General features: G+C 35.7%; 1 protein-coding gene across 1 annotated transcript; it reads left to right on the forward strand.

Annotated features, from left to right (window-relative positions):
* The first annotated feature begins 5,492 nt into the window (after positions 1 to 5,492).
* Positions 5,493 to 18,436, forward strand: LOC110114098 (putative SNAP25 homologous protein SNAP30). Its single transcript, XM_020846860.2, has 6 exons — positions 5,493 to 5,587; positions 16,561 to 17,131; positions 17,368 to 17,461; positions 17,543 to 17,670; positions 17,744 to 17,841; positions 18,255 to 18,436. The coding sequence occupies exons 2-6, from the start codon at positions 16,658 to 16,660 to the stop codon at positions 18,349 to 18,351; spliced, it is 891 nt and encodes a 296-aa protein (XP_020702519.2). The 5' UTR covers positions 5,493 to 5,587; positions 16,561 to 16,657; the 3' UTR covers positions 18,352 to 18,436.
* Positions 18,437 to 23,780: the final 5,344 nt, after the last annotated feature.

Raw genomic sequence — 23,780 nt, forward strand, 5'->3', positions numbered from 1 at the left:
GATTAATTTGTCTAAAAGTATAAGGTAGATTCAGTGGGGAGAAGAATTTCACATGATGAGATATGACTAATCTATTGATGATTATGTCATAATATAGGTAATCACTTTGAGTGGTTAAGTAGCCTAAAAATACTCAAAGGTTTGGAGCGGGGATCAAGTTTGTGGTTCCATAGGGTCAAATTAATGGGTAGCACAAGTGCACAAACACCTTTAGCTTATAGTAATTGGGGTGTTGAGTGAATAGTTTCTCGAATGGAGATTGGATTGCAAGTATGATATCGGGCATACGGTTAATTAAGTACGTGATGGTGGATAAGGCATGTGGTCACAAATCATGTGAAAATGGGCATGTAGTAAAGTAAGAGTAATTTCGACAAGGTGCCGATGGCGACGTTGGTGAGTTCATTATTTTTTGGAGTATGTGGAGACATAGTTAAGTGAGATATATCATATGAGGCAAGGAAGGGCTTTAGTGAGATAAACTCAGCACCATTGTTAGTGTATATATATATATATATATATAATAAAATTGAATGTCTCACCCAATTACTAGAAGACCTTCGTTTTCTCAATAAAGGAACAGAAGCGATCACTAAGTACATGTATCATGATCAAATTATCATTGATGAACTAACCATGCTTGGCAACTCCATCGATGAAGATGACCTTATGTTAAAAATTCTCAGCAGTCTTGATGATGAATACAAAGAACTCTACTCAACCATACATGTACAAGAGAGTCAAAAAAAAAAAAAAAAAAAAAAACTTTGAAGCCCATCTTAATGTTGAAGCAAAAAAGAAAGGAAACTCAAATTAAAGAATTAATTGATTTATTTAATTTCTCCAATACATAGTTGGCGTTTGGAGGGCGGTAGTCCAACGAATGGTTGTGGTTTGATGACAATGGTATGATGATAGTAGTCAAACTGTGGTGGATTTATTGTAATGTTTAGATGGTAGTGGCTTGATGACAGTTACCTATTGGTGGTCATCTGTTGGTGATGGTCCGATGATGATGGTGCAATAATAGAGCTCATATATTCTTTAAGTGATTCAACTCTCTTGAATATCAAGCCACAGGTCCTCTCTCATATGGAGAACGGGGCTCTACTTATAGAGTTTTAGAATGACATGCCTTGCAAATATTGATAAAATTCAAGCAATTATCAGATCGCTTATATTTTAATTCTTTGATAATATAGCTTTCTTTTTGCATCTAAGAACCTTAATGAGGTTGGAGTTTAATGATCATTGGCTCATTCGTCTCGTCAAGATAATCTATTTGACTATAAGCATGTGAGATTTAGAAATAATTTGATCATCTAATTAATGTCCTAAAATTTTTTATTTGCTTCAAGTGCTTATATAGATTTGGAGATCGGTTGGATCACTTTTGATATTATTGAGTTCATCTATTCATGTCGTGTAGTTTAAATATACGTTTCTTGAAATCAGGAAATTCATATGACCCTGAATTTGATTCTTGAAGTTTTTAATTCAAATATACACCGAGATTTGTGCTCGATTAAACTGATTTTTTTCACATATCAAGAATGAATATTATTTTGATATTTTTATGAGTATTTGATTTATATTTTGATTTTTTTTCTTCTATACACTAAAATCTTCAATATTATTTTGATTAGTTTAATTTGATTAATTGGTGTTAATTTAAAACTAATATTTTTACATTATGTAATAAAAAACCTTTAAATTCATTTCAATAAGCTCTCCTTACAACTTCCATACAAAGATAATTATAAAAGGACAAATTTTAAAAGTAAAAACGGCTACAAATTTTTTATTTAAAATAGAAATCATAAATAAAATATTTTTAAAGTAATGCTAATGGTGTGCTCAAGCAAGGATTAGATTTGATGTGGCATGATTACGTGGCGAGGAACCTTGGTGCGGCTACGTGGACGGATGGTGACAACGTGGATGACGAACCTTGTGGCACATGATCACGAGTCATTATTTGCGGTTCAAATGACTAGGCCAGTTGTTTGCAGTTTGAATTACTGGCTAGGGGCATCAGCGGGCGGGTTGCGGGTCGATCAGGTGAGCCAGACAGGCAACGTTAGTGGAGCAAACAGAAACTGAGGATAGTGGCGCGGCTCTGTTGTCGTGGCCCGAGGCGAGGATGTGGAATAATGGTAGCTCTATGTTTGGACATCAATAACATGTCGTCATGTGTTCTTATTTTTTACCGCACGGCCCGATAACCCAACCTGGATCGGAACCTGATATTGCTATGTTCGCGTATTGCTAGATTTTGCTAGATATTGCTAGGTATTGTTTGGTATTGCTAGGTATTGCTTGAGAAGAACGATAAATACCGCTATGTCAAGATCAATACCTAGCAAAACCGAGGTATTGCTCGGTATTGCTAGGTAATTGTCTTCACAGAATGATATTTCTCGTTATTGCCGAGCAATATAGAGCAATACCTAGCAATACCCCGGTCTTCACAAATCAGCCAATACATAGCAATCCCGTGACCGGTCTGGGTCGGATCATCGGTCCGCACGGTAAAGAATAAGAGAACGTGCCACCATTTTACTGGCGTCCGAACGTAGAGCTACGTCAGGTCATCGGACCAAATAAAAATTCGAGGATGTGGCACGTAGCCGAGTAGGATGGCAACTAGTCGTTTCTCACTAGAATGACTAGGCTAGCCTTTTCTTTAAAATTCTTATATGATATCTAGTATATTTGTTACCAAGTTTATAGATAATTATATTAAATTAAAATTAAGTTATGGATAATTAAATTAAAGTAACTTTACTCATAATTTAGCCGTAATTTAAGGAAATAATTAAATTTCAATCAATTTAGCAATAATTTTATTTGCTAAATTAATATGTAGATAACAACATTAATTTGAAATTAATTTATGGAAAAAGTTTTATGTGGTATATATGTAAATCCTCTTATTATTAATATTAAAATGTTAGAGTGGTATGTTAGTAATTCTATATGCCTTGATTGATTTATAAGTAAAAATCAGCATTATTTTTATGCGATGATATTTTATATTATTTATTTCAATAAATTATTATTTATTTTAAATCCCTATTTTCTCGCTTCCTTTATACTGGGATCGACAAGGCAAGTACATAGTAGTAGTGAGGCGCATGTACTCTGTGTGAATTCCATCCGACGCCCCAGCTCGTGCCTGCTCCCCGGCCTTTCTGGATTGAGTGCGGGGGACTACACAGCATGCAGCCGTGACTACGAGTCTACGGATCCCACGTCAGCAATGCAGCCAATTTTTTTGGGTGGGACCTAAGTTGTTGGTCCACTGAGTCGCTTAAAATGAGGGTGGATCACGGATTCCGTAGATCAGATTTTAAGATTTTCATAGACCGGGCTCACACCGTCCGGTCCAGGGTAGGAGCTTGGTTGCTAGTGGATATCGGTCGGTTTGGAATTATTTTAATTTTTTATTTTATATTTTTCTTAAACTATCCGCTGCTGCAATCACCAGCTGCCAGCTGCCGGTTGCCACTGATGCCGGCGCCACCACTGTGGTCAGCGTCCCGCCAACCGCTACCTCTGCTTCGCCAACAACCGTATCATCACTGTTCAAATTAATTTATTAGATATTCATTAAAAATATGATTAACAATTTTAAAGATATTAAATATATTTAATTTTTTATTACAATATAAATAAACTAAAATAAAAATAAAAATAGAAGTAATCTGAAAATTCTCTTAATACTAATGATAATAATAATCTAAAACTGTCTCAAGTAAAATCTAATTATGAAAATCTATACATACTGTTGAAGTTATAAACTGCAAAGTTAGCTAAAATTTAAGGTTAACAATTAGAGCTCTCTTTCAATCTATGGATTAAGGAAATTCTCTATTTGGAATATTCGTTAATTATATTTACTTAATTGGTTGGCTCTTGATGCTAAAATTAATGAGCTTATTGTGATGGAATGTGGAATTTGCCATCCTATGTGCAAAGGAATAGTTTTCTTATTATCGACAAATTATTAACATGTCTGTCTAGGACTAGCGTACTAATTGGTCTGTGACCGATCGGTTTTCTCTATTGGATCTAGTGGGAGATCCCGTGGGAGGGGCAGACAGGGTAGGTAGTTCTTGGTTTTTTTGGCCCTCCTCTGGCTAGTTTTTTTGGTGAATCATTCGAGTTTTGTTGGTCAGGGATTCGCTGGCTATGATGTGGCTGGGGCTCGTTTCCTCGTCGTCATGGCTAATGACAACCTTTGGTGTTCGCTCTTGCTCAGGTGGCTTGGATGGTCAGTTGGCTTGACTTTGTCGCGTTTATCTTCACTAAATTGGAGGGTCTGTGCTTGACTTCAAGGAAGCTGGGAGCCTCAGCCAATAACTGAGCCATTCAGTTTGAGTTTTTTTTTTCTGTCACTAGCTTCATTACCTAATGTACTTCTTTTGTCTTTTGGTTTAATATAATTTTGTTAAAATAAAAAATAAAATCTAAAGCTAATAATATACGATAGACCGAATATATTTGATTTAAATTGGCTTCAGAAGTACTCATAGATAGCGTTAAATTTTGTAGTTATTAAATATCCCATTTTATAGGATTTAAAGATTTCTTACTCACTAAATCTTGTAGGTAGCGAGCAATGTTGCACGGTGAACGAGTTAATAAAATTTGGACTAATTAAGCTTAAGCAAATCCTGACTCAGCTTATTGGCTCATGAGCCGGCTCATTAAAAAAATATGAATATGAAATACATTTAAGATATATTAGTATTTAGTATTTTTACATACGAACTTGTTAAAATATTTATAAATTACATCTCAGTTTCTTATATTAAATTATTATTCATTAATTTTCTTCTAATTTCTCAAAATTTTTTATTATTTTATTATAATAATGGGTTTAATCATAAACACTGTCTCTCTTTCAAAATAAACGAGCCGCTTCATGAGCCAACTCAAGCTCGTAAAATAAAATTCAAGTTAGAACTTGATTAATTAATCAAGCTCGAGCCCAAAGTGACTCGAGCTGGACTCTACTTGGCCTTCTTATATAATATTTTTTGTTGGACATTTGAGCCATTAAAACAAACTTACACACACATCACATACTAAGTTTTGAACTCAAAACATCTTGATTAATAACCAAGCGCTCATCCATTTCGAAGTCCTATTTGGGTATTTCAGCTGCCCATTCTATCAAACAGTCTGATAATAGCGGTGTAAACGAGTCGAATCGAGCTCTCTAGTAGTGGCAAACTTTAGCTTGACTCGTCCCACTTGAACTCGAGCTCAACTTGTCCGTTTTCTCTCAGGCTCAAGAGCTCGACTCGGGATGAAATGGAGGATATAGCTTGCTTGGTCGTCATTGGAAGGAGGTATCCTATTTTCAAAAATGAGAAAATCGTTCTGTAGTGGATAAGAAGAAAAAGTTATAAAGAATGAAAAAAATGTTTTGCAACTCCAGCAATGCTTTACAGAGCAACAACTTTTTTCAAAAAAGAAAAATCACAAACTCAGCTGGTTGCTCCATAAGCTCCACAAGCTCCACTGGCCGTGGCGACCTGTTAAGTCGAGCTCGAGCTGGCTCCGCTCATTTCTCTCGGTATCTATTGACCAATTCCCACTGTTTGATCCTTCAGCTAAAATTTTGAGTTTATACGCACATATTTTTAGTAGAAAGAACAAATACATTCATTTGCTTGCTAGCATCAATGAGAACGAGCGGGAGAAAAGTTCTTAGCTTTGAGCTGGTTGCCTTGTATTAGTTCTTCGTTTTTGGATCTGAATACCATGTGGCGGTCTCAGGTTCTTCCTTTTTATTTTATTTATTGTTCCTATCCTTGAAGTATTTTGATTGTTTCTGATCCATTTTTGGTTGGATTCTAGTCTTCTTCTGCTTGTTTTGGATATGGGGTTTTTATTGTTTTCTATTTTGCCGATTGATGGGGGACCAGCTGAAGGCCGGCATTTTACAGTTTTGGCAAATTTGTGGAAAGCTCCGTGTAATCGGCCCCTTTTGATGAAAATGCATAGAAGTTGCAAATTTGATGTGAAAATCCCCCCTTTTTTTAATACGATTGATAATAAGTGTATTGTTTCTTCAATCTTCTTCATCCTCCTCTTCCAAGTGGCAGAACCAAAATCTGAAGGGGAGATTTCGAAGAAGAAAACACAAAACTACTCGGCTTGAGATTCTTGTGCGAGGATGCTTTTGGGTAGGTTCTTCCACAAATAGTCGGGTAGAATTGGTGGATTCCTTGCATGAGATCCCTGTTTAAGGGATCCCTTCGCATAAGTTCCCATAATGGTCCTTCTCATTGGTGCTAAGATGACAATCACTTGAAGCATTCCCATGAATTTCTTCTTAGATTAACTCACCCCAAAGCTTAAGTTGCCTGAAGAAAGAAAATACTTGCAGATAAAATTTAGAAACAAAGGTGGTCAATTCCCTTAAAATCACTCACCCAATAAGAATGACCTCACAGAGAGTTCACTAAAGGAACTTCTTTCTCGAATAATCTTGTCCTTAGCTTGGAATTCATCAGGATTTGCTTAAGTACTTTGGACAATTACAAGATAGAAACACTTGAATAATTTCAAAAGTATTGTTAAGTATTATGTTGTAATTTTATTTGTATTTCTCAAATGTAGCCAAGCTTATAGCTTCGAATCTCAATCTAAACTCCATAAACCCTTATTTAGCCCAAAAGAACCCAATTAGGCCAACATATCTAATCTCGAGACAACAACAACTACAAGTTTTTATCCCACTATGTGGCTATATGAATTCTTTTTCTCCATTGTGTCTTGTTAAGTGACAAATTCTCATCTAAATCTAGTAAAGAAAGATCATTTCTAATATTTTCTAATCAAGTCTTTTTAGGTCTCCCTCTACCTTTCTTAATATAAGTCAAATCTAATACATCTACTTTCCTAATCGGATCATCAGAAGGCCGCCGTTTTATCTGACCAAACCATTTAAGGTGACTCTCTAAAATCTTATCTTACACTGGAGCTACTCCAACCTTTTCATGTATATGCTAATTTCGTATCATGTCTCTTAAAGTAAAGCCACTCATCCACCTGAGCATCCTCATCTCTGCAACACTTAATTTAATTTTATGCTTCTCTTTTAATGGCCAACATTCTGCACCATAAAGCATTGCAGGTCTGTTAATAGAGGATCGGGTCCATAGGATTTATGTTTTTGTTGATGAATTTCTCTGTTCATAGGCCTTGAAGGCCTTATAATGCTCATGCGGGTGATGATCAAGGTTTCACATCTTATAGAATTTTCCCTTAAGTTTGAGAGGGACTTTGCTATCACACAACAAGCCTGATGCATTCCTTCACTTCAACCATCCAACTTGAATTCTACTAATAATATCTCCATCTATTTCAACACGCTCTGAACAATATATCTAAAACGTGTACTCTTATTAATGACTTGATCGCCCAAAGTCACAATCCCCGACTAGATCTATTATTACTAAAATTGCACTCCATATATTCAGTTTGATAGATCTAAACCCTAGAATTGGATAAATTTACCTTGGAGAGTCTTTCAATAGGTTCCAATAGTTTAGAAAAGATCTAATTGAGCTAAATAGATCTTTTGAGTAGCATGATTAGACCCTTAGACCCAATACAAATCAAATGAACCTATTTGAAGTTATTAGATCAATACCTTCAAATTGACTAACTTGTTTGAAACTAAAACCTTAAATCAATTTCAATAGGTCAATCACACATGAATTAGCACCAATTGGCCCTTAATTTAGGCTATTAACTTAATTAGCCCAAACTGACCCAATTGAATTTTAGGCCAACTGGCCAAATTGATCAAATTAACCTTAAAAAGCCTTCCAATTGGCTTGAGTGGGCACACCATTTATGAAATTGATACAATTACCCCTTGGTTGGGCCTATTAAACCTAATTTACTCAACCTAGCCCAACTATGTCACACTTTGGGTCCGGAAGGCGGTACACCCCGGCAATACAGGACATGATGAAGAAATAAGATCTATTTTAGTGCTCATAAAAAAAGTGCATGTACTAGTAATATAGACATAATATATCAGAGTAAACAACGAAAGAAACTAAGCTTTTATTTAATTATCATAAATTCAAATTATTGTACATAATCAAAATAGAAACTAATACAAGCAAAAGAGATTTGAAAGGCACAACTGTGTAATGAATACTACCCAACCCTCAAGAAGAAATACATACGAATGACCTACTACATGCCATAAAAATACCAAATATATATTACGGCTGGTAGATTTGCTCTTACAGTGATGGTTCACCTAACACTCCAGAAGGATCTGTTATGAACAAAAACAACGAGTGAGTCTGATAACTCAAATCTAACAAGTAACTCATATCTATTAAAACATAAACGATAAAGGAACGAGGCATGAAGTATAACCAATCAGACAGGTAGGAGTAACAATCGATAATCAACATAACGATGTAACAATATCATGTCATAGTTCTTATAACGGGTTATATCATGCTGATGTTACAAATTTATATGCCAAACTGTTTCTAATGCAATATCATTCTAATATTCACACATACAACCGATACTTGGTATCATCATGCCCTAATATGACTTATTAGTTATTCACTGCTTTCAACTCATGACGATTTAGCACTGTCCGGAAGGTAGTTGCTCGTCGATAGTCTCGACTAAGTGGAATAGGATACGGTCGTGTTGACCCTTCCCGTAGCCAAACAAAAAAAAAAGAAAAAAAAAATCAAATCCCGCTTACCTGCTCTCTGCCATCGCACGTCGTTCGCACGTCGCAGCCAATCTAACAGTCGGGGTCGAAGAACGAATATTGAAGAATATCTATCTGTCCTTGAGAATCGTAAGTGAAGTCGTGATCTACTTCAGGATCGTCCATGCACTAGTAAGAGAGTCGGGAAGGGAACATTGTCTTCTTCTTCTTCTCTATAACTCATGAAAGAAGAAAATCCAAGGAGAGGAAGAGGGGGAAGGGGGTCGGCCAAGGGAGAGGGGCTTACTTTAGAACTTGGGTTAGGGTTTGGGAAAGGGAAAGGTAATTAAAATCTGAAATTAATTTCAGATTTAGTAAAATAGGAAAAGGAATATTGAAATTTGAAATTTGGATTTCAAATTCATTTGGGGATTAATTGAGTGGAGAGAGGAGAGAGGGCCGGGGGGGAGGGGCATGCATGGGAAGGGAGGAGATTGAGGGGGAATTTAAAGCTTCCTAAATCATTGTTTTAATTTAGGAAGGAAATAAAGACATTAGATTTTAAATTAGACTTGATTTTATGAACTTTCCTAATTTAGCTTTAGTTAATTTAGGAAAGAATTTGAAATTCAAACTTGAATTTCAAATTGAGTTAGTTTATTTTCCAAATTACTTAGGCTAATTTAAGTAGGTATTAATGATGATTGAAATCATTATTAAGAGAGGAAAAGGAAGGTGTGGCCGGCGGCTAAGAGGGGTAGGGGAAGAAGCCGATGGTGGTGGAGGGATTGGCCAGCGGCTAAAAAGGAGGGGGCTTTGGGGTTGGTCGGTGGGTAGGTGGGAAGGAGGGTGATCTTGGGCTGTTGGCTAGCGGGGGGGATGGGGCTTAGCGGCCGGTGGCTAGGAAGGAAGATGGTGGCCGGTGGTAGGAGAGTAGAGAGAGAAATTGAACTACGAGCCGGGGACAATTCTGATGACTGGTGGGTGTTGCTTTGCCCAAACTTTGGGACTTCACCAATCAGGAACTCACAAGTTCACGAAGAATTTTTTTTTCTTTTTAATAATCAATCATTAACCCTTATATAAGACTAAGGGACATATATATAAGCCTCAAAGAGAAAAGAAAAGAAGTGACTGAAATGCCCTCTGAGCTACAACTTAAAACAAAACATAAGCAAGAGTACAATCATCCAACATGAAATAAAATAAGCTAATACATGAAATAATTCAAAAATACAGGCTTCTAATCATAGCCGTTGATCTCCGATGCTTCCGATGATAAACGTTCTGGAATCTCCTACTAATGTCCTCATCAACCCCTTAGGACCCTTTGACCCAAGATTAGTCGACCCCTAGCCCAAGGTTAGTCAACCTTGAACCCATTTGATACCCCTTCAACCATACGAACTCAATCCTTTAAATTGGCCAAAATCAATTGACCCTAGAGCTTCCATTGGAAGTCCTTGGGTGTATCACATCCAATTAGACCCACAACTTATCCTTTGAATTAATCAATTGGGGCTAGTGAACCCAACTTAACTCAATTGGACCCAACAATTGGGCCCAAATGGGTCCAATTGAGCTAAATCAATGCTGAAGCCCAAATTGGCCAAACCCATTAGTTTAATTTTGTGGTCAAGATGTTAAGCTAACTTAACTAGCAAGCCTAACCCTAATTAAGAAAGTTAAACCACGGTCAGGTTGAGTTAAATGAGTTTTAATGGGTGCTTAGTTAAATTCAAAGAAGATTAAGCCAAGTCAAGCCAAGGACAGTACTTCCCTACATCTATTCGTGTCCCAAAATGATTTTCACCATCCAATAGGAGGTCCATGCGAGCCTACACTACTTGATCACCTTGATTAACCTTGGTTTAGTCTTCATTTATGCAAGATTAAACAAGGCAAGGCATAGAAGCTCCTCATTCCTTCTCCATAACTTCCTTAAGTTGAAAGAGATCCCTCGAGTGATTCCAAGCCTCTTCCTAACCCTTTAGACAAGCTCCAGCCACCATTTAGCCTAAAATACGCGGCAGTGTTGATCTCCAAACTAAACCAACACATCATGAACGAATCCATGTGAGGGCTTTGAAGCTCCTCACCTACTGAAAATGAAGGATCAATTTCTCTATGTTTGAATGCCTATGAAGTTAGAAATTGAAACCTTAGCTGCACCATTTGATCTAGGGTCTAAGGAATGAGTGAGGCTACGGTGAGGTGAACCAAGTAAACTCTACGGTAGCCCTCAAGGTTGTTAAGCTCACACCAGCGAGAATTTTCATTTTTAGGGCATTTATCTGGAAAATTTTCTAAAGGGTTATGCCGAGTCAGTTGACCTGATATCCCCTTCTCCTATGGCTTGAGCATGGCCACGGGGTATAAGAAATAACATAATGATTGGTTGTTATTCAAATGCAATCCAATGACCAGTGTATAATAATCCCTAGAGAGTTTTTAAGTGAATTTCTCTGGGTTTCTACTGTGGCTTTATTCCTTAAATGAAATTTGGGTAGCATCAAAGCATGTAGATTTATTGTGATTGGCTCCTTTTTTTATTTGTGTCTACAACATCTAAAGCTAGTGCTAAAGCAATCAATGAAACTTATCTGATGCTCAACTAGGAGAAGTGTCACTTCATAGTGGAAGAGGGCTCTATATTGGGCCATATGGTGCTAGCTGCTGGGATTGAAGTTTATCTAACCAAGGTTGAACTAATTAAAAAGTTACCTCCCCCAACCTCGATCTATGAACTTTACAATTTTTTGTGTTTGTTCATTTTTATAGGAGGTTTACAAGATCTCTTAAAAATTACTAATTCTCCATGCAATTTTCTGGTCAAGGATACGCCATTTAAATTTAATGAACGTTCATTCTAGCTTTCTAGGTGCTAATGTCAGCTCTTACTTCTCCTATTATTGTGGCATTTGATTGGATTCTACCTTTCAAGCTGATATGTTATGCAAGTGATCATGCAGTGGGAGCTATCTTGGGCAGTGAATTGGCATAGTATTTCGTACCAACCATTATGCAAGCCAAACTCTTATAAAGGCACAATTGAATTATGCTACTACTAAGGAGTTATTAGCGTTGTACTTATCATTTGATAAATTTAGAGCATATTTGATTGTCATAAAGGTGATTGTATATACTAATTATTTAACCATCAAATATCATATTTAAAAGAAAGATGCAACGCTAACATTGATCAATTGGTTCTTGCTGCTATAAGTATTTGATTTGGAAATTCGAGACAAGAAAGACACTAGAAATGTTTAAGTGGATCATTTGACTAAACTGGAGCCACATGAAGAATGCATTCATAACGAGAGCCCAATTAAATAGATATTTCTTGATGAGTTGTTGTTTATTGTAAACTCGTCCTTAATACCATGATTTGCATATTATATAAACTATAAACATACGGTGTCATCTCCTAATCATTCTACCAACAAGGAATTTCTATCAAGGTTAAATACTATTTTTGGTACTATCCATACCTCCACAAGTTCTACTTTGATTAGATCATACATCACTACATTTTTGATGTGGAGAAGGCCAACACCCGTTATCACCACTATGCATTTGGGGGGCATTTTGGAGTTGATCACACTGTAGCAAAAATAGTCTTATATGATTTACTAGCCTACAATATTCATACATACCTATAAATTTCTGACAAATTGTAATAGCTGTCAACAACAATCCATAGATTCGGGTGGCCATTGGCTATGCCTCTAAATGGGTGGAAGCTACTACATTCCCCACAAAACATGTAAAGGATTTTATGAAATTCTTGAAGAAAACTATTTAACATATTTTTAGGTGTTCGAACAGATGGATTGGAGCTCGGGTGGTTCGAATTAGGGCAGTAGGGTACATGGTAGGGATTTCACGTGTGAGAGAGGAAGAAGAAGCTAGTGGAGAGGTTAGAAGGGAAGAGGGAAGAAACGGAAGCTTGCTCGTGTGTCGGAAGAACATCCGAAGGTTCCCTCTCGCCTTCCCTTTTATGAATCGAACATGGTCATGGGATTCACGGTCTGTAAGATGAGTGGATTGCGGAACGACGTGTAAAGAGGAGAGGTGTCGACGTGCAATGCTCATGGCCGGACGTTCGAATTCGAAATCTGCGTGATTTCGTAGGATTTCAATGTACAAAGGACGTGCGAACGACGTCGAACTACAAGTATGCAATGTATTGAGCGGATTTTTTTAAAGTCGTATATAGGTCAACATAATAAGCCTTGAAAGTCTAATATGAATATATAAAATTAAATACTCCGGTAGGCACTACGACCGTGTATTTATTTGGTGGTTCAAATTGTGTCAACTCCGGATCATTCTAAGAAAAGGATCAGACTTGAACTTAAGTTCACTTTTGACCCGCACAACATCTGCAGGCATCACATGTGTACACATACCACGCTTGTCGGGGCCCATGCATATATCTTAAATTTCTTTTTAAATGATATGCATGTGTATGTCAGTGTACTTATACAATGTATTTTGTACGTTTGGAAATTCATTCATTTTGTCTGCGTAGCATCCTCAAACATCACATATATGTCACGCTCGTCGGGGACCATGCAATATTTTGCTTTTCGGTGCATTTTGCACAATTACACATTTGTATGTGCATTTGTATTGTTATTTGGTGTATGTTTGTACGATTACATATTTATGTGCTTCATGATTTGAACAATGCCTTTATATAAAATGAATAATGCATATATAATTTGCATTAGGCACTTATATGATTGTTCTATGATTTGCATAATGCGTTTGTATGATTGACATTGTTTATTTAATTTGTATGATTGACATAATGCATATCAGAATTGATACGACACATATGCATAAATGGTGCACAGTGTATTTGCATACATATTTGCATGATCGATGATATTTTGCATAATACACGTACATGTTATATGATACACTCGTGCAATGCACTTGTACATTTTACTTAGTGCGTTTGCATGACGCACTCATATGAATATCAATGCATTTACACAATGTGTTTGTAAATTTATATGATTATATGCATTTACTAAATGCGTTTGATATGAATACATATCATGCAGTGTGCATACACGATTGGCGCTATACGTACATGCCACTCAACGTATGTGCATAATGCGTTTGTATGTATTTGCTATTGTGCATTATTTAATAGGGGACTCGTAGGTGGCACTTTTCAGTGATTTGGCTTGTCGTGCACACTTTAATGAGGGGCTATATAGCTCGTAATATGCAACAGTGTACTATTTTTTTCTTTCAAAGAAATGTTCATGGTGTATACAACATATTCATGGGGCTCATATGAATCTCCTGACTTTAACAACTAGTGTGCACCCTACTTAAGGCACTTGTGCACCCGTGACTCTTCCCTTGTCATTTTGTGCTTGGAAGTTTGGTTTAGCAGGTCCCATAAGGCGATAAATTTTCTAGATTATAAATAGGGAACCCAACCCTAATTCATTTATTTGCACATTTTAATTTACAGAGGTGTGTTTCAAGGGATTTGAGTGTGCACTAGCTCGGAGTTAAGAGAGGGAAGCTTGGTTCTTGCGTATTGACAAGCAACTAGTTTTCCTATAAGTTCATTGTAAGTTCTATTCTATTACGCTTTGATTTTTGTTCATTTTTTACTTTCAGTGTTTAGAACCTAAGAGTTCATGCATTTTATATTTTATTGACTTAGGAGTTTAGTTAGATTTTAATTTTTTTTTTTCAAATTTTGTCTAAGTCATGCATTTTGTTGTAAATTTCAGCAGCACACCAGCGTCATCCCGGCGTAAGGGGTTGCAATGTTGCATCGATTGTGCTAGGTCTTCCCGTCTGCTTATAAAATTAGTCACGATAGATGTTAGGTGACACCATGCACAACATTTTTATTCTCCGCTCGCTAATTAAAGCGGTCATGGGTCTTGCAGTACATGTTTATAAAGCATAGCATTCCTCGTCTTAGGTGCGTGGCGGAAGCGACAAGAACGATGAGACAATGTGACACACGAAATCCTAGGTGGTTGGTTGGAGTGGCTAGTGGTGACTTGGCTGTGCGAAGGAGAGTGAGGGAGCCTAGAGGAGGGAGTTGGGCTTGCGTGAGTGTTGCGTTCATAAGAGTGTGAGGGGGTTGGTTGGGTGAGAATATGAGGGAGTGGGGTAATTTAGGGATTTAGGTATTTAGGCCTTTTTTTTTTTTTAATTCCTCTTCTTCTTCTTATTATTATTATTTGTAATTAGTTTTAAAATATAAAATTAATACTTTTTTTAAAGTATGCATAGATTTGGTTGCCACATCATCATCGTTCATGAGCGTTAATGTCATCTCGATTCGTGCGCAAAATTTATTTTTTTAATCGATCAACGATCTCAATCAGCATGGATGTCGATTTTAGTTGTTTCCACTTCTTCGGACACGTTGGCATTGTTCGATTTGCAAACGGAGGCCATTTTGGTGATTTGGATTTTTGATCGACGCACGTCAGGTGAGTTTCGTGCGACGCCGCATTCTTTTGCTTTCAAAATTCACTATACGCAGTCAACTTGACCTCAACACTAATATTGAGGCCAATAAGTTGACTTTGTTTATAAAATAGGAAAACTATTATATGCAAAGTTTAAGTGTTTTTTCTTTCTTGAGGGAGTTTTATACAAAATTTTCTACTTTAAAAAAAAATGAAAATTATGAGAAATCCACTGCAAATTTAAAATTAATTATTATTACGTGGTGAAGTATCAATTACCCTTTTCAAGCAAGAACGTGAGGGATTTTAATAATTTTTTTCCCGACATTTATTTGTTTTTTCCCTGGCTGTTTCATTTTTGGAATTTCCCACCACCTGTTTTAGTCCTGTTTGTAAGTCTCTTGATAATAGTGAGAAATGTAAAGTTTTGGTGTTCTTGGAAGCTAGCGATCTTGAAATCTCAGATATCCTTTCTTAAAGATTTTTGGATATCATCGGACTCGATTGTTTTTTATTTTTATTTTTAATTTTTAATTTTTCTTGCTGATGCCATTGTTTGTACTTTAGTTTTTGGCTTTGAATGGAAGTTCTTTATTTATTTCTGCTTCAAGATTTAGAAAACCTTCACAGTTCTTTTTTTTTTTCTGCTTTGCTTCTAACACCCTATTCAGGGGACAATTTTTCCTTGGTATGTAATGTCCAACCTTCATATGAATTTTCTCTTAGAATCTTGATTTTGAACTTAGTTGATTACATAAGAGAGATAGGAACATCTTCTGCCCTTCATTTAGCCGGTGGCTCTTTGATTGTAAGTATAGGATTTATGTGCCTTTATTAAAATTTTATGCACTTTTTAATCTTGAGATTAAAATAAGCTTTAACTGTTTTTTTTTTTAAATAATTGTGTGAATAATAATGATTATGAATTTTATTTGAATCCATAAAAAAATATTAAAGTACAAAGTAATAATGATCCTAACAATGATGTTATTAAGCTATTAACTTACTATTTAATTCTAGTTTATTTAGTTGTAGCAAATTGATTATGATTCTATTTGTAATCAAATCCATATAATGATTAAAAACATAATTAAGAAATTAATTACTCACCTATTAACCATAATTTTTTATTAATGCTAAATCTCGTGGATTATCATGTACCAAAAAAAGAAAATTATTTTTACTTGATTGACTGTGCATGCATTAGCCTATGAGTTGTACTCTAATACATCAAAAATAAAACTAGTTGCTTCTCCAGTTTATTTAAAAAAATTTCCTTTGTTTTGGAAGCTCTTCGTTTCATTTTCCTTTGCTCTACCTTTGAAGAAAAATATCTTGATTGTAAGTCTGAATTTCTCCCTTCTTGTTTCAACTTCACTCTAGGCTGGTTAGCTGTGGAAGCATTCCTTTGAAGTTGTCGTTGCATGGCATAAATCTTTTCCAGAGTACTTTGGGAGTTTCTATACAGAGGAATCCTACCATGGCTACAGTCTTGTCAAGAATCGGTTTTTCAAAGAAACCCAACACCAAAGTCTACAATCTGAATCCAGCAGTATCTGATTTTTCTTGCAAGAAATATTTTGATGATCCTGACTTAGAGCTGGAATCCAACTGTAAATACAAAAGAGCTTCATATGCCTCTGCAATCAACCAGCTGCACCATAGAAGTTCAAAGTCTAGTTCTAGAGGCTATTCAGGATTAGATTATAGGAGAGACAAGCACAGAAATGATTTCTGCGAATCTGGTAGTTTTGAGAACCAATCTGTGGAGGTACTGGAAAAATATTCTGTATACAAGGCAGAACAGACTACACAGAGAATAAATGGATGTTTGAAGCTTGCTGAGGACATGAGTGGATGTGCCTCAAGGCTTCTTCTCAATCTGCATCAGCAGGGTGAGCAGATTACACAAACTCATCAAACTGCGGCGACATTTGATCATGTTCTTCAAAGAGTATGCAATTATTCTAGCCTTCTGCAAATTCTCTATTGTGGTATCTTGAAAATTTTTGAACTCAATGATGTTTTTTTGTTATCACATCATGATTTTGAACTCAAAGGCGTTTTTTTTTTTGGTTATCACATCATATAAAATTTTACAAATTCACAATTTTGTCCAAAATGTTCTAACCTTTTTAGAATTTTATAAAGTGATCAGTCACCCTTTTTGACACGTGTTTATAAATCTAGGGTGAAAAGCTCTTGGGAAATCTTGGGGGACTCTTGTCAAGAAGATGGAAGCCAAAGAAATCTCGTCAGATAATGGGTCCTGTTCTCACAAAAAGTAAATAAGAAGAATAACTCAGAGGAACTAAGTAGCTTCTATTTGAAAGCATAAATCACTAACCTTTCATGAATTTCACAGATGAAACCTTCACAAGAAAATGTCATTATATAGGGCAGCGGCAAAAGCTTGGACTAAATCCTCCAAGTCCTCCATCAAATCATCCTCGTTTTTGTTCAGGATCTTCATCTGTTCCTGAAAGAATTGAGGTAACTGTATTTTGTTTTAGGATGAACAGCTAATTAAATTATACTTAATCCTCTTTTTTATACAATTTAACAGTTGGAGAAGACAAAGCAAGATGAAGCTCTTTCAGAGTTGAGCAATTTATTGGGGAAGCTCAAAGCCATGGCGGTTGACATGGGATCTGAGATTGATAGGTTAGTCTGCCCAATCTTTCATTAGAATGATCAATATTTATCTAGCTGTATAAGTAAATATTAAGGCTTCGTTTGGGATGACTTTTTTAATACTTCTTAAAGCAGTTTTTTAGTTAAGAAATTAAAATTTTTATACTAGTAAGCTGTTTTAAGAAACAACAAAAAGTCATCGCAAACGAAGCCTAAGTTCACTATTCATGTTTGGATTATGATTGCTCTTTTGCCTTCTGAACTACATCTGCTTCATTAAATATTCTCCTTGGGCTGCGATGTCTCCATCTTTACTTTGCTACAAAATCTTTATTTTCAAGCCAATTGTGTGGCAATTTGTCCATCTTTGTCAGCAGAAGCTATCATTTCTAATCAATTGTTAGCCATTAACTATAGAACCTTTACTGTTTTGTTGGTTCCAGGCAGAATAAGGCTCTTCATTACATGCAAGAAGATGTGGATGAACTAAATATCAGAATGAAAGAGGCAAATATCCGCGCTCATCACTTGCTGCGCTGATAAACTGCTAACTTTGCTGATGAAATTTGATGTACCATTCTTTAAATATGCCATCTATAAATATACCATCAACAAGTGTTATAGATTACTGACTCCTAATTCATCATTTTTGTCAAAATTGAATAAATTCCTTGTTAGCTCTAAGACACCATTCAGGTTATCATTTACTGTGGATGGGAATGACACATAAGGCATAATTAATGGTGACTGATTGGGATGACTTTCTTACTGCTTCTTAAAACAGCTTTTTAGTTTAAAAATTCTTTCTTCCTGCTTCGTAAAACAGCTTTTTAGTTTAAATTTTTTAAAAAATTTTAATTTTTTTTTAATTAAAAAACTGCTTTAAGAAACAGTAAGAAAGCTGTCCCAAACAAAGCATTAGTAACTCCTTAAGAAAGTCGCTTCTTATATTTGATTCAAATCCAAAACATAATTATACTAATTGGTCCAAATAATAAATAGACAAATTTCTTGATTTATCAATAAATAATTGAAAATAAATAAATGACGGAAAGATTAATATGGATATGATTTATTCCTCATGGTGAAATTATACATTTTATTAAAATTTACTTTGTTTTCTTATTAATACATGTTGTTTATGCTAATAATGGTTAAATTTATTATTAAAATCAATTATATTTTAGTTCATCTAAAATTGAATCGAACTAACTGAACTATAATTTGGTTCGATTCAATTTTGATTTAGAAACTACTTAAGAAGCAAAAAGAAAGCGGTCTCAAACGAAGTATAAGAGTAATAAGTCGTCCTTCAGAATTGTAGAAAAAAAATTTAATATCTCTTAATTCTTTTTTATGGGATCCTATTCCATTTTAAAGAGGCATGGCATGATCTTGTATAGGCAAAGTATTCTCTCTATTCAAGCTCCAATATTTTTTGCATCAAAAATATCGAAACATCTAATAGGCATAATTGTGAGCTTCACAACTCAAACAATTTTAATCTTTGTAGTGGAGCTCCTATCGTCCTCTTATAGGGATGTTTGACTGTCTCAATTTGGAGGGATTAGTATACAAGATTAAGGGTTTGTTTGGAATGACTTTCTTACTGCTTCTTAAAGCAGCTTTTTAGTATAAAATTTTTAATTTTTATATTAAAAAGTTGCTTTAATACAAATCTAATAATTCTACATGTAGTGTTCAAATGAATCTTTTTTCTTTTCTAAACTTGACTTAGCGCTAAAATGAATGTTTTTTCTTGTACAAACTTGACTTATGTTGGAAATCAATTTGTTGGTCGTAATGAACTCTTCATTTTCGTGTAAGAGTAATTCAGATTTATGAGAACATTTTTCGTAAACGAGGCTAAGCTCAATATATATCTTTGAAACATACTTGAAATCTTTAAGTCTTGTTAGAAGATATTTTCCACCGATTAGAATATAATTAATATGATTTATTAATTGATGATGACCTTCGAAAGCTTACTCATAATATATTTTTGAGAACATATATCTTTTAAGGTTTAGCTTTCTAAGATTTTTTAGAATCGCAAAAACTTCATCTTCTAAGAATTTTGTAGCATGAAAAATGAGATCAACAAACAAACATCTAACATGTGTGGCAAACAATGAGAGAAACACACATGTTGGCGTTTAACTTCAGAAATAGGGATGTATGACCTAATCAAGACCAAGCAATCAAGCAACCCAGATTGTCTGTCATACCAAATTGAATGGACAAGACACACAATGAAGAAGGGGATGAAAGTTCTAAACTTCATTTGACCACATCACAACAACAAAGGAGGACGACTTGACACTCGCTTGTCATGTCGCAACAGTGAAGTGAAGAGCCAAAACAATATATCTAATGCTTGCTCGATCACATCGTAACAACAAGACAAACGAGAAAAATAAGTGCCCATTCTTCACCTGAATACATCATAATAGTGAAGAATGACAATTCAACACTTACTTAACCACATCACACAGTGAAGTAAAGAGTGTATCTAATGTCCACCTCACAACATGGAAATAGTAAGACAAAAGATGAAAGAAAGGAGTGCAATCTTCATCTGACCACAACAAAACAATGAAGAAGGAAGACTCGACACTCACCTGGCCATATTGCAATAGTGAAGTGAAGAGTGAGAGAGATGTGACATACCAGCTGGGAAACCAACAAAAAGTCTAATGCCCACCCAACAATATCGCAATAGTCAGACAAAAGAAAAAGAAAAGTGTCCATTCTTCAACTGACCATATTGCAACAGTGAAGATTGATGATTAGATACTTATTTGCTCACATCACAACATTGAAGTAAAGAGTGTATCTAATGTCCACCTGACGAACAATTATTAGGTCAGGTGACCTGACGTAGCTCTACGTTCGGACGCCAATAACATGTCGCCACGTGCTCTTACTCTTTACCGTGCAGCCTGACGACCCGATCCGGACCGGAACCCGGGATTGCTATGTTCGCGTATTACCAGGTATTGCTTGATATTGCTCGGTATTGCTAGGTATTGCTCGGTATTGCTTGGCAATAACTAGAAATACCACTCTGTCACGACCAATACCGAGCAATACTGAGCAATACCTAGCAAAACTCGGTATTGCTCGGTATTGCTCGATATTGCTAGGTATTGGTCTTCATATAATGGTATTTCTTGTTATTGCCGAGCAAAATCGACCAATACCGAGCAATACGCGAACATAGAAATTCCGGGTCCGTTCTAGGTCGGGTTGTCGGGCCGCGCAGTAAAGAGTAAGAACACGTGACACTATTTTACTGTCGTCCAAACGTAGAGCTACGTCAGGTCACCTGACCAAATAAAAGTTCCCACCTGACAACATGGCAATACTAAGACAAAAGATGAAAGAAAGGTGTGCATTCTTCATCTGACCACAACAAAACAGTGAAGAAGGAAGACTCGACACTCACCTGACTAACTTGCAACAGTGAAGTGAAGAGTGAAAGAGGTGTGACATACCAGCTTGGAAACCAACAAAAAGTCTAATGCCCACCCAACAACATCGCAATAGCCAGACAAAAGAAAAAAAAAAAGTGTCCATTCTTCAACTGACCATATTGTAACAGTGAAAATTGATGACTCGATACTTATTTGCTCACATCACAATAGTGAAGTGAAGACGAAAGAGATGTGATATACTCGCCAGTCTAATACCTGCCTGACCACATCAAATAAACAATGAATTAAATAAATCTTGAATTAATATCCAACTCCTTGATAACAATTAAAGAAAATAATAAATAAATGAAGATTGATATCTCATAAAACATAAACAAATGCCAACAAACTTGTTCATTGAATTAGAGAAATATCAAATATTAGATTAATTAATTAAAAATTTTAAAATAAAAAAAAATAAAAATATTATTTGAAAAACATGCTTACACTAACTCTATTGTTGTAGGATTCAAAGCTCTTACTGGCCCTAACTCTCATAAGGCCTTTAGGGTTAGGATGATGTGCTCATAGATTATTTGTCAACACATCAATTATAAGGGTTAAAGAGGAGAAAATTAAAAGATATATTCATATTTTGCAGTCGCTCGTTCAAGTAAATAATGTGGGCCGATATGTAAAATTATAGAAATAATATATGTGAATAGAAAAGCATCTCGTAGATTGATAAATAAATATGTAATTGTTGTCCTAGAATATTTGCGGCGGTAGAGAAATATAAAGTTTAATGTCTTGGCATTGTATGAAGATCCAACGTGCAATCAGATAAGATGGAGGATGTAGTGTTCACAATAGAGACTTGAGTTTTTACGTGAAAATCCTTAAAAAAGGGGGAAAATCATGGGATCTGGCCTAGTTTGAATGAATCAACTATTACTTGCAGTCGATTACAAATGAGGCCCTTCATTGGAGGGAAGGCAATGGCTTGATATAATATATATACATCACATAGAATGCATTACATGGTAGACATTGGAAGTGCCAGTATTGATATGTTTGTTTAGTCGGCAGTCGAAGGAGGTTGGAAGTACTGTAGTCGACAGTAGACAAGGGTCAGAAAGATCGTTGTCTGACGATGGAGGCGGTAGAGAAATATAAATTTAATGTCTTAGCATTGTATGAAGATCCAACGTGCAATCAGATAAGAGGGAGGATGTAGTGTTCATAATAGAGACTTGAGTTTTTACGTGAAAATCCTTAAAAAAGGGGGAAAAATCACGGGATCTGACATAGTTTGAATGAATCAACTATTACTTGCAGTCGATTACAAATGAGGCCCTTCATTGGAGGGAAGGCAATGGCTTGATATAATATATATACATCACATAGAATGCATTACATGGTAGACATTGGAAGTGCCAGTATTGATATGTTTGTTTAGTCGGCAGTCGAAGGAGGTTGGAAGTACTGTAGTCGACAGGAGACAAGGGTCAGAAAGATCGTTGTCTGACGATGGAGGTCGAAAAGACTGTAGTAGGTGACAGAGGTTGGAAGGACCATAGTCGGCAGGAGACAGGGAAAGATCGTTGTAGTAAGAGCAATCGACGATCTCTCTCTTGCTCTCTTACTTGGGGTCCTCTTTTCAAGAGGAAGGGAGCTTTATTTATAGATTTCTCTCTTGCTCTCTTACTTGGGGTTCTCTTTTCAAGAGGAAGGGGGCTTTATTTATAGATTTCTTAGAGTGACATAACTCGTAAATAGGAGGAAGATCAAAGGTAAATGGAGAGCCGTTTGGATGAACAGTCGATGTTGAATCCCTTGATTATGGAATGTTCGCTAGACATTTGAAGGTCTTAATGATTTCAGAATTAAGTTATCTTGGGCTCATTGGATTTGTCTCAACGAGCTGCTAGATTCGACTATAAGCATGTCATGTTTGGAAACAGCTTGATAATCCAAATTGTTGTTTTCGGGCCCTTGATTTGGATCCATTTGGGCTCAGATTGAGTCAAATTTGGTGTCGTTGGGTTCATATTTTCAAGACGCTCAGTTCAACTGTAAGTTTGCTAGTTTGGATGGCCCCAATTTTAATTTCGGAAGTTTCCAACTTGGTTTTGCCTCGAGATTCATGCTCGATCAAGATAATTTTTTGATGATATATCAATAATATATTACTATTAAATAAATTATTAAAAAAAATTAAATAAATTTTAATTGAATAATATATGAATTATCATCAAACTTAATATTAAGTCTTTAACAAACTAATTATGGGACAATAACAAAATTTATTCATCAACATAAATAAATGAATTGTAATGCATTCGGACTTGCTCATTTAAACTTCAATTTTTTAACAAATTTGAAATTTGTTTAATAGTTAACTTTAAATTTACATCAATATTTATTGAGCCAAACTTCAAACTATCAATGAAGTGCATCGAGCCTTCGATACCTAAGGGGCTGTTTGGTATCGGATTTATCGTGGGATTTAAGTCGGATTTACGCTAAATCCAGCCAAACGGTTTTTGTGCG

Source organism: Dendrobium catenatum, unplaced genomic scaffold, assembly GCF_001605985.2.
Source record: "Dendrobium catenatum unplaced genomic scaffold, ASM160598v2 fragScaff_scaffold_498, whole genome shotgun sequence".
NCBI lineage: Eukaryota > Viridiplantae > Streptophyta > Magnoliopsida > Asparagales > Orchidaceae > Dendrobium > Dendrobium catenatum.

What these genes read in the sequence shown, in the direction of transcription:
- LOC110114098 (XM_020846860.2), top strand. Translation starts at nt 16,658, where the DNA reads ATGGCTACAGTCTTGTCAAGAATCGGTTTTTCAAAGAAACCCAACACC. An exon ending in TTGATCATGTTCTTCAAAGA is followed by an intron (nt 17,132 to 17,367) that starts GTATGCAATTAT and finishes TTATAAATCTAG; the next exon opens with GGTGAAAAGCTCTTGGGAAA. An exon ending in CTGTTCCTGAAAGAATTGAG is followed by an intron (nt 17,671 to 17,743) that starts GTAACTGTATTT and finishes ACAATTTAACAG; the next exon opens with TTGGAGAAGACAAAGCAAGA.